Raw genomic sequence first — 18,622 nt, forward strand, 5'->3', positions numbered from 1 at the left:
GAATTGCTGAATTAAGAGGTTATTTTATGCTTTAAAAGGTTACTATGTTATATTACAAAATCTGAAAGACACGAAGTGTGCTCACGACGGTTCCCTACTGTCGTCCTCTTAATAATATTATTGTTGTCATAAGTGACCTCTAGTTGATCCTTGAACTTTAGACATTTGCAGACCAAGAGAATAGGCTCTCATGAATTAAATAATCAATGCACCTACCATCACTTTCTTTACTTTCTCTTTCGGTGCTAGAGAACCAATGTGTACAAAAACTGTCTGTAGTGTAGAAAAAAAAATAGTCAGCTTACAGGCTAATTATCTTTGAGTGGTTGCGTGTACACGCACAATATGTGTGTCGAAGTTCAGCAACCACAATTTGAGGTCTAACTCTCATTTTACATTTATGACAGTCCATTTTTTCTAATGAAATACGTACTTAACAAATGTTCACGATTGACTACACGGTGAAGGAAAAACACCGTGTAATAAAAATCAGACCCGCAAAATTATAATTTGCGGAATTAGTGGTGGTAGGAACTCTTGAGCCCGCACGGGTAGGTACCACCGCCCTGCCTATTTCTGCCGTGAAGCAGTAATGCGTTTCGGTTTGAAGGGTAAAGCAGCCGTTGTAACTATACTGAGACCTTAGAACTTATATCGCAAGGTGGGTGGCGTATTTACGTTATGGGCTCCAGTAACCACTTAACACCAGGTGGGCTGTGAGCTCTTCCACCCATCTATGCAATAAATAAAAATTTTTAGTTATAAGACAGTCCCAGATTGTCCTCATTTCAAACAATATCACGTATACCGTACCTTTTGTGATAAAAAAAATTGTAACAAGTTTATAGTTAAGCATTACATCTTCATTGACCCTAGATTTTACTGCGTCTCAGACGTGCTTTAGATGTTTTAAAAACATACTTATTAAAGGAGAATATCTGCTTGAAAATACCTTTAATACCTTTAACAAAGTTTCTGGCTAACAGGTGGTTAAGTAGTTTATTTTTGTTATTATCCATTTCGAATTGCCACCAAAGAGACAGTAAAAACAGTCGGTACGTACTATATGTACGTATTCGATTTACTTTTGTTTTCGCGGTACACGGTACGATCACTACGGGGACAGTCTGGCACACTCAGTCTGAGTCATTCCGAGGATACTAACGTGAAAAAGGCTTTGACGTGACTTTATTGAAACAGCTGGTGACAAATACGCAGTGTTTTATTCATATTTAAATCAAATTTTCGTTTTGTAGAAGTACGATCTTCTTGCGACGCTTACTTTTATTTATTTTAAAATAAATCATCAGATTTCGTAAGTTCACTAAACTTAATGCAGGATTTATTTTTTGTGACATCTATCGCGTTTGTGTCTTTCGCGATTCACAGGTACCGCTAAAAGCCTAGTATAATTCGAAGTCTAGAATTATAAATCAGTTTTAACTACTTGCTCATTATATTATGCATTGCAACCGGGATATTGTATGCGCAGATCGGGCTGAGTTTCAACGTATACCTCTGCGTAATGTCGATCAAAAGGTGAGTCATCCCATGTTAGTCTGTTGCCCACTGCCCACTTCGCAGTCGTTTCGACATTGCACGCTCGTAAATACGCGCATACAGCTTTCCAGTTTTTCCTTGGAAATCAAGAAAGTATGTAAGATTCCATTTGTATTTATTATTTGTAAATTCAATAGATAGCATGACTATAAATATTATTTTATTTTTCATTAATTATAAACTTTAAACATCATATTAATGGAGAATATATCTGTGTATGCAAGCTTTCCACAGCTTTTCTCTGAATTGGATACAATGTTACTAAATTGTTTAACTCTAATGGGTTTATAATTAAACTTGGGTTAATTCGAGTTTAATCATCTAACTAATCATTTACAAGTCAATTTTGTTATCGGATTTAATATTTCTTGTGAGTAGGCATTGCATCTATTGGAAAATATGGTATCGAAGATTATTGTAGAAACATATATAATCTTTATTGTAGAAACATATAGAATAGAATCTTTTTAGTAGAATTAGAAGCTTTTACGATAAAGAATCTTTTAGTTTCTTTATCGTAAAAGCTTCCATATTGCTTGTTTGTTTAGTAGTCATCTGGCAAGGTCAGACTGTGGGTGCAGCAGCGATCATGGTCCTGTTCACCAAATTTTCATTTGTTCTCGAAGAAGTTCTCCATAGGGAAAGAGAAAGAAAGAAATTAATTTTCTGTGTACAAAACTAAAAGTATGTTTACCACAGTGATTGAGTTAACGAAAGCTTACATGGAACGACTGTATTAAATTGGTCTCATATGTTTAGTGGTGCATGCAAACAAACAAAATTAGTTAATATGTTCCCATCAATACTATATTTTCGGTACATAATAGACATTAAGCATGATATTATTTATTAAATATATAATAAACACAATATTATTAAAATTTTAGATCAAAAATATTACAGATAATTATTAGATTCTCCAAAGCAAAAAATGCATATAAAGGATTAAAATATATAAATTTTATTTTATGCAGTTATGAAAAAATATTTAAATTTATTATAATTATATTATCTGCAGCGTATACAATGTATCGAATGCTTCACAGTTTCTGTGGTCACGGACGATGCGACCGATCACGTATTCGAATAAAAAACTCGAGATTAAATCGTGAAAATAGTTTTTTTTATGTCGAGGACTCGAGAAAATAAAAATAAAACTATTTAATTTCACATCGAAAGAGCGATAAGTTGTTGGGCATTTGCGGAGGAATATTGTATGCAATACGTATGGCAGTCGGTGACCTTATAACAGAAACCTCGAGGTAAACGTCATCTCGATTTTGCGTGAGCTCACACCATTCCGGGAAGCCGTTTCGCAATTATTGTTGTGTTGATCCTATTACTTCATGACCAGTCTTACATTTACTTTAAAAAAATCACATCACTAGTACCTTTGAGGTGTGGAGTTGTAAAATTAATTACAATTTTATAACGATTTGACTAAACATTTTATTAAAATATCTAAAAGTTTTTATTTTTATTTTAGTTATTTCAATTATACTAGTAATAAAAAAACGCAGAGAAATACTTAAGATAAAATATCAGAAAATTTAAAATCTGGTGGATCGTCGAATGAAAGGAATAAAAGCGATAAAAAAGGATGTATATAATATTGCACATGCGTACGAAAGAGACACATGGATGCTCTCACTAGGCTCTACTATACCTAAATTTTATTTTCTAAGCGTTGAATGCTGCGTCAATCCAATTGTGACGACAACAGCGATTAGTTTTGTTGTACTAATCAACGAGTTTATAAACCACTTGTTGTCATCTGGTTATCTGAGCCCATAGACATTACAACGTAAATGCCCGTCTCGCGCCTTCATGAGATCTGACTTTCTCTTGTCTATATCTATACTAATATTATAAAGAGGAAAGATTTGTTTGTTTGTTTGTTTCGAATAGGCTCCGAAACTACTGGACCGATTTGAAAAATTCTTTTTCCATTAGAAGCCGACATTGTCCCTGATGAACATAGGCTACTTTTAAAATTTTTTTTTTTTTTTTTTTTTTTTTTTCGTGTGTGTTTTAATGTTTCCGAAGCGAAGCGAGGGCGGGTCGCTAGTGGTTTAAAAAGGCGTAACTCTTTTCAAATAGGAATTTCAAATAGGAGCTTTCGGGCAGTAATAGGGAGGGTGGCGGTAAATACCTACCCATTCGCGTTCACAAGACGTCCTACCACAACTACATAGTTACGCAAATTATAAGATGGAAGTCAATCCACGTAATTATTGATTGATTGAAAATTCTTTAGTGCACAAAAATATTGTACAAAGGCGAACTTAACGCCATGCAAGCATTCTCTTCTAGTTAACCCTCGTTGATGAGGTGAAAGATTGAAGAAGTCCGTAGCTATGATAAAGTTAATACATGGCGATAATTTAAAGAATTATATAGTAGACATGAGTGAAAATAAACACTAGGATATAATTACATTACCAAAATAAACATAGCAACATGGGTGTTCATCTCAAGTAAACATGAGTGTTTCATTAGAAAAATTTATTTGAATATAGGAATAGTTGCATTGATAGACTGGGTCGCTAGTACCATATAATGTGTTCTTTAGGCTTATTTTTACTGGTGGTAGAACCTTTTGTGAGTCTGCACGGGTAGGTACCACTACCCCGCCAATTTCTGCCGTGAAGGAGAAATGCGTTTCGGTTTGAAGGGTGGGGCAGCCGTTGTAACCATACTGAGACCTTAGAACTCAAATTTCAAGGTGGGTGGCGCATTTACGTCGTAGATGTCTATGGGCTCCAATAACCACTTAATACCAGGTGGGCTGTGAGCTCGTCCACCTATCTAAGCAATAAAAAAAATCCTTTATCCTTTAGGTCACGACGATTTGAATCTTGTAGTTCTGACGTTGAAGTTGCAATGATTACTTGTGAGCTTGTTAAAATCTTCAAATCATCGTTTTAATGCTGCCTACGGTGCATAGGCAAGGCATTGTATTGTATTGTTGTTGTGTGATTTACAGAAAACGATGTCGTGCTCAATGACCATTACTAGGACGACCGTCGCGACCTCCGGCACGTCTGTTTACGTGAACACGGGCTACCTTCAGACGCTGCCAGGATTACTCAAATTAGCGCAATTCGTAAGTGTTTAAAAATTGTAAAATAGTTTTCGAATTAATTATTTAATGGAAAAGTTAGGGTTGGGTTTCGGTCGTCCTGGCCATCTCTGTGCTCGAAAACGCCTCCAACCCATTTTCTTTATTGATCCTTGTTAGAGTTCTTGGTTTATTCGACCGAAGACTGAGAGCATTATGTTGACACCCCGTTTCCGGAACGTTTCAGTATGACTTTCAGATGTAGTTTCCTTTGAGCTCTTGGCCAAAGTAATCTCGTTCAATGGAGGCGTTTAGTTCAAATGCTATTAAACTCAAGAATTTACTATCGTCCAAGGTCCACAGAAGGCGTATCATCTCCTACCCTGTCAAATTAATCAACTACTTGTGTCTATAAATAAATTTTGATTCGTCAGTGGATATTCTGAATGATGTCACGCTGACGTAATTATCAGTGTCTATATTATATACATAGTCCAATAAAAATGAGTCATGTCCAATAAAACAAATTAATTTCCTTGAACCAGAAAATTGTGTTATTTAAGTAATTGCCTGTTTCGTTCCGACAAAACAAGATCATTTAAATTAATAAATTTAACCATTATTATATTTAATGACATATAAACACGAATTGTTGTGATATGAGAGTAATTACTTAAGGCTTGGTTTTTATTACAAACAATCGATATATAAATGTATGTATATATAAATGTATGTGTGTTACTATGTAGATAAAATATGGTATATTTTTTATGTTCACAAATTACAATTTCCCGTCAAAAAAAGGTTCAGCTTATCGAAATAGTGTGTCCTCTTTTACTTTGTCAACAAATTTGTTTAGCCGTCTTAAACTTGAATTTTGAACTTTATTGAGATTACGTTCCTATATGTACGTATGCTGGGCGCTTAAACTGCAGTCTTTCTCTGGCCTCCAATTTTACGAGAAGCTAAGATGACTTCATACCCGCGTGCTATTCTCGGAAAACTAAGAATAAACATTAAACGTTCAATTTAAGCATTAGCGCGTAAAATGTATAATTTTCAACGATTTGAAAACGACATGATGTCATTTTGTATGTACTTAACAATGTCAATATATTATGTACGTGTTAATGTAAATTGTATTTAGGATTGCCATGGTTGCGTACTCATAGAGAAGCCGATATTTAAAAGTGGGCATTATAGCCTGAGCACGATTATTTTTTATTTTCGCCAATTTTAATCCAGGGGAAGTAGAGGAAATTTATCAAAAAACGAATCGTACAAACGACAAGGCTTTCCTGAGTTACAAATATAATTAAAATGACTTTTCCCCTTCTTTTTTTTAAAATGAATAGTAAATATTTCCGACGTTTATCGAATACAGTTTTAGTGGACAATGAATAATATATCGTTAGCTGCCGTGTTATTTTTAAATAGTTTTAATTATGATGTAGTTATAATCATATTTGTATTTTCAGCTCCTTGGGATAGCGTGCGTGGCTCTGGTTGCCTACTACATGGACCACGGATATTCAACGCAATCATACAAACCTGAGTTATTCTTCTTGTTGATATCGGTCACATTCCTTATAGGAACATTCTGTTTGTTGTTGTCGTGCTTAATATCCTTGGCCACCGCAACTGTTATCTCTAAAACCATTTATGTAAGTATGTCATGTAAAATATTTTTTAATAAGTACAGTAATAAGTACAATCAAGAATTTTTTTTAAACTTTTGATTAATGATTTTTATAATGGCACTGGAAGTTGTTATTTTAGGGCAATGATAATTCATTTATTGACTAAATTACAAGCGGAGGCATAACTTACTTCTTGTGACTCCAGGGGTAGTTATGAGGTTTCTAGGATAAGACGGTGTTGATGACGACAAGTTTAAAAAGAAAAGGGAAAATCTCTTGGAAAATATGCAGAATATATCTTGGTCTAACAAAATTTAAATTAGAGTAAATTATCACAAGAGACTTAATGTTAATGTTACTGGCACTCAAAACTCAAAACTCAAAAGATGGTTTTATTGGACGTCTTTGTGAACTATTCATATCTACAATATAACTAAGAGATTTTTAAAAATAATAATATTAATAACTAATTAGTAATTGGTAGTAAATAATATAACAAGAGGCTTATTTTGAAAGACTATAATATTTTTATCATTTTACTGTTTCATCTAAAAGTATTCGTCAGGTGAATTTCGTAATATCGGTATATTTTCCTACATTTATGCATAGATATATACTAAATTGCTTAACCGCGAACAATAAACCTTATTTGATAATTTAAGGAAAATACATACGCTTAACGTGGGCTAAGTTGATAGATATACCTTTTGTTATTATTAATCTTATGAGAATATGTATTGTTGGTCGAACATCTCGTCTAAAAACAATTTTTAATTTGTTGATCGACTCGCATTTGAACGCATCCCGCGTTACAAAAATAACATTAACACGGTCAAATCTTACCGCACATCTGTTTATAGCGCATCGTGTTGTTTGCAGACAACACAATAAACAAAAAACATACGCCCATGAAAACACCATAATGATCATCAATCTACATATTATTATGTATTTCACATAGTAATTTGTGACGTTGTTTGTATATGTAGTAGTAGTATTAAGATGCGAATATTGAGAAGCACCTAAGCAGAATCTGAAGGTATTCTTAAAATAGTTAAAACAACTAGTTTTCCTGGACTGTCCGTTATCCGGGACCACAAAAACTGTAAAGTAATGACCTTAAAAAAAGCGAAATTAAATCGTGAAAAAGTAGTTTTGTGTCTACGACTCACATTAAACAGTAGAATGTATTATATTCTTAATATTTCAATGTTCTCAATATTAAAAATGAAATACATACATATACTTATTTACATTCGGTCTGTAAAATCTGAAAAAAGAAAAATGATTTTAACTTTATTTATTTTTTCTTGGTAATTTGATCAGTGATATTTCTAAAATTATTTCGTTTATAAGTAAGTAGTGTAAGTAGGCGTCATCAAAATAGTACGAGTATTCTATTTACCTATTTAAAAATATTTTTCTTCTGTTTATTACAGGAAGTTATTTATCATGGAATCGCATTTATTCTGTATTTGTGTGCTGGACTTACTTTGCTCATAGAAGTTAATCACCAAACCAGATATAGAAGAGATTTTGAACCGTTTTTGGCGGCTTCGGTAAGATTTTTTTTTATTTTTTTTTTATTGCTTAGATGGGTGGACGATCTCACAGCCCACCATTACTGCTTCACGGCAGAAATAGGCGGGGTGGTGGTACCTACCCGTGCGGACTCACAAGAGGTCCTACCACCAGTAATTACGCAAATTATAATTTTGTGGGTTTCATTTTTATTACACGATGTTATTCCTTCACCGTGGAAATCAATCGTGAACATTTGTTGAGTACGTATTTCATTAGAAAAATTGGTACCCGCCTGCGGGATTCGAACACCGGTGCATCGCTCAACACGAATGCACCGGACGTCTTATCCGTTAGGCCACGACGACTTCTATAAGTTTGTTTTTTTAATTGTCTTGGTTGTTGGGCGAGATCAAGGGGTTCAGCTTGAGAGGATTTGCCTTAGCATTAGTAGTGCTATTCTGAATCTATCATTAGAATCGCAACACACAGAGACCCAAAACGAATAAACAATTATTTAAATTTACGATTTTTACGTTTTTTTCCTCTGTATTCCCTACTTCTATAGTGCAAATTAGAAAGTGTATCATTTTTATCATAACATTTATATATTTATAATAATATGTAATATAAAAATATAAAACAAAATCTCGGACACTACGGGACGACTTGATTAAATTAGAAAATAAGTACATGGGCTAAATACATCTTTGAGAAAACAAGTTTTTAGTTCAATATCTTATAATATATAAATGTAATGAACATAAATAAATTTAAATATTCTTTGTGTTTATGTAGGTCATTTGTTTATTTTTTCAGATAATGGGTCTGGTGATGGCTGGATTGTATCTTTTGAGCACCTTTTTGGCAAACCGCAGATACCGTGGAATATAAGCAAGAAAACTACCAATTTTAATATGAGCTTTGTCTTCGAATTAAGTTATAGTAATAGCATTCTCAGTTGCCATATTACTTTAAGTTACAGATGGAAAGCGGTTAAGTTATTTATCGTTCGATTTGAAAAAACTTAATTTCATTGTAGCGATCTAAGTGGACTAGCGTCTCTTTATCGCGTACATGGAGTGGCCACAGAATTTTCTCTATAAGGAGTGCTAACAAATATATAATGTCCCGTTATCTCTGGAGGGCGAAGTTACTCATATCACTTTTTACCACGTATGCTCATAAAAAGCGAAGATGAAAAATATTTTTTTCGACAGTTGTGATTCAACAGTTTCCGGTTTATTTATCGTTGTGTTTTTAATTTATGACTAAGCAGACACTATTTTACGTGATATATTGAGCAATGCAAGTATTGTTTCTTCCATCTATCCATCATAATTTCTTCTTTCTATCCATCCATCCAGCTCGTTTTGTATTCTATTTCGTCATGAGCCCTTCTAATAACTGTAACTACCTTACCGTATGGTATTCCATATACAATTTAAATCGTAATATCGTACCTTCGGTAAGACAAGGGCCGAAGTGCTAAAATTTCTGAAAATGAGTTAAATATGCCAAAGTGCTTTAAAAACTAATTTCTACCTGTAGGAACAAAGACATACATAGATTCAGTTTTTTTTCGCCAGATGGAAAAAGTGTCTTTGTACCATTCGTTCGTTTTTTGGATGATATTGGCGCAACAAAATCTTATTGGTCATTTGCGGCATCGCCCGCGCGTGTAGTGGTTTTGTACTGGACCATAAGGTCATTAGGGTAAATATGCCCTTTTTTGTTTTATATTTTGGAAAGACATGGTCACATTTTGTGTACATAATATGCCTAATTTGAAAGCACATATTTGACAGAAAAAATAAATAAGTTACGCATTTACTTGGCATTCCACAAAGGAATATGTGGCACTTTATAGATTTAATGTAAACCTTTTAGAAGTGAATTTTATTTTTTATTTTAGTTTTATTTTATCATTGATAAAGATTTTCCTAAGAAAAAGAAGAATAAATATGTAGAAAATAAGTAGTATTTTCATTTAATAAGTCATTTCAATATAATGTGTAACTTTGGTCGCAACTGCACATTTATTTAAATGTTGGTGGGATAATGGCATAATTGTAGGCATACATTAATATTTCATTAAATAATTAATATAAAAAAATGAATAACTCAGTCTTTCAAATTACATATTTATATTCACATGTATAAGGTATATTTTTGCTATAAATAAAATACTATTTTACATTAATATGGGCAGAAAAACACAATTTAAATCTATAAATATCTTAAAACGTCTCTCCTGAACATTTATAAAATTAGCACTTCGGCCCTTGTCTTACCGAAGGTGCGATATGTTCACCTAATGTCCTCACCTTTTTTTTTTTTTTTTTTCCACAGGAGAAAATCGCCGGATCCCCACCCGCGCGGCAGGTGGGGTATGTGGGAGTTGAACCTCACTAAAAACTCCTGCCGCTCACAACCGGCGCCCTACCTCGGACCGGGCCGGAGCCCAGTCGGGGCTATTGAAACGGCGGGACAGGGTTGACGCAGAGCACATTACATCCATCCCACCGTCCCACGGACGCCGGACCGGTGGCCGCCAGCGAAACGACCACCGGTTCCCTCGTTCAGCGGGCCGAGAGCCCGCTTTGATGGCGCCGCGTTACACCTTCCCCCAGAGCGGTCGGGGGAACGCGGTCTACCATCACCCGGCTTCCTATTGCGGGTGAGCGTGCAGAGCACGCCACCCCTCGTCTGGGTCCCTCCCCGCACAAAACGGGTGGGACCCCTAGCTCTTAGGGGGCCAGGTCACGGATACGACCCCGGTCCCGACCCCCTGCTCGGCGGCGGCGGGTTTCTGCGTAGTGAGGAGAGCTTTCCCTCACTCGCCCCGCCGCCTCCTTCTGCGAGATGGTGCACTCGCAGAAGTCGAGCATAGCCTTCCATGACTCATCGCTGCCAAGCATCGACGCCACGACGCCAGGCAGCGACAAGTCAGGTCCTATCTTTGCGACCAGGACACGGCGCTGCACCTCCCAAGCGGGGCAGACAGCGAGCGTATGCTCCGCCGTGTCCAGGTCGTGTCCACAATGGTGACACCTCGTCGTCGGCTCAGCCCCTATCCGGCGCAGGTACTTCCCGAAGCATCCGTGCCCGGTCAGCACCTGCACCAGACGAAAGGTGAGACGTCCCTCGCCACGATTCACCCAGTCATCAAAGACCGGGTAAACCGCCTCGACGGTCCGTAGCCCCCACGTGGGGTTGGCCAATCGCCTCGACCACGACTCGAGCACGGACCGCCGAGAATGGGCCTTCCGCGCCCGCAGCTCACTCTCGGGGACACGCGCCACGCCCCGAGCACGAAGCTCGCTGCGCCACCGATAGTCGGCAGCGAGCGACTCCGCCTCCAGCTCCCATGGCGGCGTCCCCGCCAAAACACACGCCGCCTCGAAGGAGACGGTGCGATATCCGCGGATGACCCTGATGGCAACGGTGCGCTGCGGCCGGCGCAGGAACCGAGCCATAGTGGCCCGGTTGCGCGGCTCAGCCCACACAGGTGCACCGTACAGGGCCATCGATCGCACCACCCCCGCGTAGAGACGGCGCACAACCTGATCCGGTCCCCCAATATTCGGGAGCAGCCGGCTCAAAGAACCGGCCGTCCCCATCAATCGGGGGACCAGCTCCGCAAAGTGAGCACGAAAGGCCCACCGGCTGTCCAACACGAGGCCGAGGTACCTCAACTGCACCCCGACCCCTATCCGGACGCCTCCAACCACGATGTGGGTGTCAACGGGTGGCGCCCTCCGCGGCCCGTGAAACCACAGAGCCTCGGATTTATTCAGCGCCACGTCGAGACCCAGCCTCCTTATCCTTCCGACGACGAGGGCCACTCCCGCTGTGGCGAGACGGGCAGACTCCCTAAAATCATCCCCCCGGGCCACGACCAACGTGTCGTCCGCGTAACAAATAACGCGGAGGCCCGGGAGGAGGGCGCCCCTCAGCACCCAGTCGTACCCGATATTCCACAAGAGGGGGCCGAGAACCGACCCCTGCGGAACACCACGCACGACCGGAAAGCGATGAAGGGTCCCACCGTACCCGGTACATACGACCGACCTGGCCCCCAAATAGGACCCAACCAGCCGGCGGAGGTAGAGGGGCACTCCATGCCTCTCCAGTGCCCCCCCTATCACGGTCCAGGGCAGAGTGTTAAATGCGTTGGCGATGTCAAGAGACACCGCCAGCGCCACCCCACCCCGAGAGACGGCCTCGTCCGAGAGGGACCGCACGCGAAGAATTGCATCCACAGTCGAACGGCCCTCCCGGAAGCCGTACTGCTCCGCCGACAGGTCAGGCCCCACCCCGACCAGGTGCCGAACGATGCGGGCAGCCAGAATACGTTCCAGCAATTTTCCCGCCTCGTCCAGCAGCACGATAGGACGATATCCGGCGGCTGTATCCACCGGGCGCCCCTCCTTCCTCAACAACACAAGTCTACCCGTCCGCCAGAGCGACGGAAACCGTCCCGACTCCAAGCAGCCATTATATAGCTCAAGGAGCCGGTCCCCCAGGGCACCGAGGGCCAAGGCCAATACCCGGCCGTGGACTCCGTCCGGGCCGGGGGCCGTGTCTTTCGCAGTCATCTTGACAACGGCCACCCGGAGCTCTGCCTCCGTAATACGGGGCACCTCAGCAGGAGCTTGGCCGTCGACGATGTCAGACGGCCCGCCCATAGCGGGAGGGACAAAACCCTCCCGCTCCTGCGGGAACAACGCCGAAACGATGTCCCGCAGCTGCTGGGGCTGGAGACGCTCAGTCATAGAGGGGGCCCACGGGCGCAACTTGCCGCGTACCAATTTGTATGGGCTCCCCCACGGATCCGCTTCGAGCGCCTCCAAGAGTCTCTCCATGTTCTGCTCCTTGGCCCGCCTGATGGCCAGCCGCAGGGCGTCCTTCGCAGCCCGATATTCGCGGTGCAGCCGAGCTTCCTCCTCTGCGAACGCGACGGGCTCGTCGCGCCGCAGGCGGCGGCGACGGCGGTGTCTAGTGCACCGGCGGCTCGCCCGAATGGAGACCGCACGCAGTCTTGCAATTTCGGGCGACCACCAGGGCGACTGTCGCCGTCCAGAGTGCCGAGAGCCGACCCGGGGCATCGAGGCATCACATATGCGGTGCATCGCGCCCCGGAACCATTCGGCCTCGGTTTCCACATCGACAGGTTGTGGGCGCTTGGGCGCCCACGCCGCCACCATAGAGGCCTCCACCAGGAGCTCCCTGTTCAGGAGCTTCAGTGCCCACCTAGGGAATGACCGGGATGCACTCTGCGGGGGGTCAACCCCGCGGGCACCTGCAGCCGGCGTCGGCGCAGGGGCAGAAAGATCGTACCGGATATACCGGTGATCGGACAACGATTCCGCCCCCACCACCACTCTCCAGCCGAGGATGCGCCGTGCGACGGGCGAGCTCGCGAACGTCAAGTCCACGATAGACTCGCCCGTCCACCGCACGCAAGTCGCGATCGAGCCCCTATTAACGATACAGAGACCGACCGCGACCGCCCACTCCTCCAGCAGCCTACCACGAGCGTCCGTGAATGGGGAACCCCAAGCGACAGACTTCGCATTGAAGTCCCCCGCCAGTATCACTGAACGGGGAGCGAGGTGACGAGCGATCACCTCTAGCCCGTCCAGGAACCGCTCGAACTCGACGGTAGGCCGATTCGGAGAAAAGTACACCCCGATCACGACGATATTTTCTAACTGTACCGCGACGATCCCGGGGCCCCTGGTCACCATCGCCAGGGGGGGGACCATCGCGGTTCTTCTGATATGTATGGCCGCCAAGCCATCAACGTCCCCAAACCAACAGTCATCCGCTGGGGGAACGAAGTATGGCTCGGCGACCACAGCCACGTCAATTGACCACTCCGCCATGGTCTGGAGCAACATGTCCTGAGCCCCAGCGGAGTGGTTCAAGTTTCCCTGCAGGAAGCGATAGGTGTGATCCATTAAGACTGAACCACATCCATCGCTCCCTCCCCTACTCCATTGCCCCCGCTATCGGGCGCGAACGCCTCAGCGGGGGACAAAGTGCCGGCCGGTGCTCCCCCGGCCAACCGCTTCTTTTGACGCCGCTTAGCTTGGCGGCGCCGATTTCGTTCAGCATTCTTGCTGGCCGGAGGGCAGGCCTTGCCCCCGGCCCGGTGGTCAGCCTTGCGCCCGGCCGCCGCACATAATAAGCAGTGCGGCGCAGCCGAGCACACGGCCGCCTTGTGTCCCGGCTGACCACAGCGAAAGCACAATCCGCTGCGGTCAACGGCACTCGCGCATTTAGCAAGGCAGTGCCCAGTGCTGAAGCATCTGAGGCACCGCCAGGCGCGTGGTTCGAGAAGGCGCACGCGGGCCGCTATCCAGCCCACGCGCAACCTGCCCGGTTCCCCCGACGGTCTCCCGGGCGGAGGAGCAGCCAAGGAGGTGGCCGCCTCTACCGGGCAACGCACCCAAACAGAGCCAGCCCCGGTATAACCGAGGCGCAGCTCGCCTACGGTTATATTCTCCAGGGCGCAGTTGCCCCGGGCGGCAATAGCCGCCGCCACCTCATCCTTAGTGGTGCAGTCGTCCAGGCCGGTCACTCTCAATTCAGCCATTTTGACCGGCCTGTGCACTCGAACCTCCTCCTCAGGCAGAACCGTACGGAGCTTCGCCGCCAGACGCTCCGCGATGCCGGAACTATCGGCACCGGGACACTCTAGTAGCTTGGCCCCATTGGCCGTCAGCCTACAGCGGAGGCCCTCCCCCGCCCCGATCTCGTCCAGATCAATAGCCGCGCACGCCCGGGAGACTACATCTCCGTATGACACGCCCTTGGCCTCGGCGGCCGGCAGCAGCGTTAAGACCACTGCCGCCGACCGCGGCGCGCGCGTCGACTTCTTCTTCGTCTTCTTTTTCTTGGCGGCCACAGGCGCTCGACCCTGTTGGGGAGCAGCCTGAGACGCCGCAGTGGCCGGTGCTCCACCCACTTGGGGAGCTGTCGGTACGGCCCTCTTGGCACCCCGCCGGGCCACCACATTCCACCCCTCGTCCATGTTAGACGGGGGCGGGGGCAGCGGACGGGGTTGAGGCGCTTGCGATGTGCACTTCGCGTTAGCGCCGCCCCCCCGCTTGGCTCTGTCTCGCCCCGGGCCCGCCCTAGTAGCTGGAGCCTGTACGGGGGTGGAGCGGGTCACTGCAGCACCCGACACCGCGGCATGTGTAGACGCAGGCCGTTCAGCGTCACCAGCGACAATACGTTTCGCTTCGAGAGCCGCCAGCCCGCCACCCAGCCTTTCCATTACAGCCTGGATGGTGCGATCGATAATCTCGTCCAGGCTGTAGCAATTCGGTTCCGGCAGGCCCAAGATCCGTGGCCCCGCGGATCCCTGCTGCCGCTCGACGGCCGTCGCCTCCCTAGACCGCGGCGACGGGAGACGCGAACGCCGCTGTACCGCGCGCGATGGTGGCAGCACGGGCCACGGGTCGCCAGCCGCCGCTGAGGGACAGGGACCCCGAGGGACCCCGGAGACCAGCGGCGACACCGCCGGCACAGATGCCGGAGGAGTCCGCGACCCAGCGGCACGCGGCAACGCGGGTGACCTCGTCGCGGCTACCCGCTTGGTAGCAGCAACCTTGCCATCGGGCCGCTGCTGCGCCTGTAGCTGTGCTCGGAGCCTCAAATTCTCCGCCATCAGCTGCACCACCTGGTCATTGGCGGAAGCAACCGAAGGCAGAACCTTCGAGACTCGCGAGACGACTTCCCGCAGCCTGCGGCCAGCAGCTTTGGTTTTGGCACTGGTCGCCGCATACGACTTGACGGTCTTCATGGCCCTGCCTATGACCAAGGCAGGGTCCCGAAGACCGCCCTCCTCCTCTTCTGTCGTCCGCCCGTCCAGCGAGGCGACAGACATCGACGCCGATGACGGCGCCGGTGACGGTGCGCCCTTCCCCCGAGCGGGTCTCCCTTTAGGGGGCGGCATCTCCTCCGCGGCAGAGGCCGAATCGGAGACTACCACCACTTTCTCCGGTGGGGCATCCGTGTCAGAGGACGACGTTAGCCCCCCCTTCCCTTCGCGGGAAGAAACTCCCCTCGATTTCCTCTTCCGCCTGACTTTCCCTTTCGGGCCAGCCGCCTCGCAGTCGCTGACGAGCGCAGAGCGCGTCGAGCCAGCGCTGGCACACCTCGGTTCGACGGGTTTTCCGCTGCCCGTCGCACAGCCCCCTTCATCGTGGCATGCTTTGCCCCCCCCAGAATACGTGGGGCAGCATGCTCCCACCGAAGTGGAAGCACGGAGGGATTCTCCACCTAGAGTGGTACCCTCCTGGGGTAATGTTTTTTGTAAGTTTGCCATCATTCATTTCGTTCCTTTGTTATTTAACCAGGGGTCGGTCCCCTGGGACGGCCCTCACGACTGGACACCCTCCAGCCACTCATCCCATCACCGGGCACGTCACAGGCTTAGGATTAGGGCATTTTTTATAGAGGTTTGCATCCTCGCGGCCCCTACTAGGCAGCGGCCCCCGCCCCCCACCAAGTGGGGATTACGGTATGGGACAACCCTTGGGACTAGACTCCCTCCAGCCATTCATCCCATCGTCAGGTGTCAAAAACTTGGGATTGGGGCATTTTTTATAGAGGTTCGCATCCTCACGGCCCCTGCTAGGCAGCAGCCCCCGTCCCCTACTCGGTAGGGATTGCGGTGTGCTTCTTCGAAGCCACGCCGGTAAACCGGTACCCCCCTTTGGGGGGCCTTCCCCTGTAGCCGCCAAGAGGCAGCCGGGGACATGGCAACCAGCGACCGGAAGGGAGTGCCCTCCGGTTCACTTCTCATCCACGTGGGGTCTACCATTACTGACAGACCCACACGTCCGACCACGGTGTGGCCACGCCGGCGTACCGGTACCCTCCTCTGGAGGGCCTTCCCCTTTAGCAGCCAAAGAGCTGCCGGGGACATGGCCTAGCATCCAAGAGGGCTCCAGAAGGGAGCCCTCTCCCGCTTCACACACACTTTGTCCAGCAAAGGTGGGAAACGGGAACACGGTGTGCAGTCTTCTTTGTTCACGGCACCCCTGTGCAGACAACGCTGCTCCACGGTATCGGGGTGCACGCTTAAGCCCCACCGCCGCGACAAGGCGAGACCACGTTCGGTGGGGAATGTCCTCACCTTAGGCGAACCATGCCGGCTATCTTCATTTTACATTAGTTTTCACAAATGGACTACAGCACTCGCCTATAGCACTGAAAAAAAAAAGAATTGAAGTAAATAAAAAAAATCAAGTCAAACAGTTTTATTCGTATATTTATATATTTTTAAGTTACTACTACAAACTTAGCCTAGCATAGAATATAAATTCTTATTTATATTATGAGAGTACTTAGAAGTTTAATCGGTTACTGCGTTGTGGTTCTTTTATACCTTGTACTGATCTGATATTAACAATAAATCTATATCAATTTCAGAGAGTTGAAATAGGACATTTTTTTAATTTTTATTAATTGTAAATGAATATTTTGTTAGAAGATATACTTACTATCTACTATGTACTATCTACGCCCATAGTAAGTAACGTAACATTTTAATTTTAGTTTGTTTTCTTGGTTAAATATTATATTATATTGTAATTTTTGATTAGTAAACTATGTATGAACTAGTCATTAAACAAAAAAATATTGTTATGCTGTTAGTACTTTTATAACTTAACATTCGGAGATGAAATGTAATTAAGTATTTACTTATTTTGTTTAAATTCATAGAAGCTAACTTTTGCTTCCGATGTTTTATTACTTATTAATTATTTAATTATAGATTTCTACAGTAAATTTATATCTCTCATATTATAAGTAAATAAAAGGAACTATGAAACTGTCGAACCTTTATATTTACTTAAAACTCAAAATAAAGTAGAAACATAAAATATTGTTAATTTTTTTTTTTTGTTTTAAACGGTTTGGCGCGAAAAAATGAGATGTACTTAAGGTCGTTCGTATTTTTTTATAGGCGATAAAATAGTGTTATTATTATAAATTGCTTTAATAGGCAGATGAGCATACGATCCACCTGATGGTGAGTGGTGACTGATGCGCCCGGTCTTGGTGTCTCGGGTGCATTACAAAACAATTTTTATAACGTTAACTTTTTGCAAGAAAAGGTGTTGATGGAACAAAGCATATATTCTGCTCTCAACTAATTCCTTTTTTTTACCTTCCTATATAATTTAATATTCATTTATTACAAATTTTTCAATTAAAAATTAATCGATTAATCGATTAATATTATTTATCTTGAAACAGCATGTGTTAAGACTTTAAATTAATTCGCAAGATGTAAATGATAAAAAAGTGATTAATTTACTTAATTAATTTCTTCATTAGGAAAAGAGCTGTAACATTTACACAGTAGCTTCAATTTTCTTCTAGTAGATGACATTAATACTTATTAAAATGCTAAAAAATGTAATGGTGCTGTAATAAATGTTTTTACTTTTGTAATGAATTGATCTTCTTTTATTTTACATGTTCCTCTGTATATATACAGATGTATAAATAAAAAGATATAATACTAGAAATACATTAAGGTTAAATGTGTAAAGCGATGAATAAAACAAGACATCACAAATATTTGTTATTAAATGTAAGAACTGATTTTCGTAATCGAAGTGTCAGATTGCCACTTGGAAAAAGCGGTGCGACACGATAACCCACTCTTATCGTGGCCGTTGCTAATTATAAATCCGGCCCAGGCGACGACGGAGCAACGCAACGTGCTTTTAATCTCGTCAACCTCCGGTCACCGTCCTAGTCAAACTCGTAGAAAGAGTCCGACAAGTAACCTAAACCATATACACAACCC

General features: G+C 44.4%; 2 protein-coding genes across 12 annotated transcripts; both read left to right on the forward strand.

The window, feature by feature from the left end:
- Positions 1 to 1,116: 1,116 nt before the first annotated feature.
- LOC101742249 (uncharacterized) lies at positions 1,117 to 18,265 on the forward strand. Of its 11 annotated transcripts, none has more exons than XR_009974052.1 (7): positions 1,118 to 1,389; positions 1,493 to 1,539; positions 4,547 to 4,666; positions 6,100 to 6,285; positions 7,701 to 7,820; positions 8,602 to 9,250; positions 16,942 to 18,265. XR_009974052.1 is itself a non-coding variant. In XM_062670662.1 (6 exons), the coding sequence occupies exons 3-6, from the start codon at positions 4,553 to 4,555 to the stop codon at positions 8,674 to 8,676; spliced, it is 495 nt and encodes a 164-aa protein (XP_062526646.1). In that variant the 5' UTR covers positions 1,118 to 1,389; positions 1,493 to 1,539; positions 4,547 to 4,552; the 3' UTR covers positions 8,677 to 9,759. The 11 variants fall into 11 exon arrangements, 5 of the variants coding, with proteins under 5 accessions (XP_004924861.1, XP_062526646.1, XP_012544722.1 ...); XR_009974051.1 differs by having other exon boundaries at positions 1,118 to 1,315; XR_009974050.1 differs by having other exon boundaries at positions 1,125 to 1,203; positions 1,390 to 1,539.
- Positions 15,118 to 18,265, forward strand: LOC119629012 (uncharacterized). The gene has a single exon (XM_038013335.2). The coding sequence runs from the start codon at positions 15,597 to 15,599 to the stop codon at positions 16,461 to 16,463; it is 867 nt and encodes a 288-aa protein (XP_037869263.2). The 5' UTR covers positions 15,118 to 15,596; the 3' UTR covers positions 16,464 to 18,265.
- Positions 18,266 to 18,622: the final 357 nt, after the last annotated feature.

The sequence above is a fragment of the Bombyx mori genome, chromosome 10 (assembly GCF_030269925.1).
Source record: "Bombyx mori chromosome 10, ASM3026992v2".
In the NCBI taxonomy this organism is placed as follows: Eukaryota; Metazoa; Arthropoda; class Insecta; order Lepidoptera; family Bombycidae; genus Bombyx; species Bombyx mori.

Bases quoted from the DNA above. Each gene is read 5' to 3' on its own strand.
- LOC101742249 (XM_004924804.5), top strand. From the start codon at position 1,462: ATGCATTGCAACCGGGATATTGTATGCGCAGATCGGGCTGAGTTTCAA. The intron at 4,667-6,099 runs GTAAGTGTTTAA...TTGTATTTTCAG, and splicing joins TACTCAAATTAGCGCAATTC to CTCCTTGGGATAGCGTGCGT. The intron at 7,821-8,601 runs GTAAGATTTTTT...TTATTTTTTCAG, and splicing joins AACCGTTTTTGGCGGCTTCG to ATAATGGGTCTGGTGATGGC.
- LOC119629012 (XM_038013335.2), top strand. From the start codon at position 15,597: ATGGCCCTGCCTATGACCAAGGCAGGGTCCCGAAGACCGCCCTCCTCC.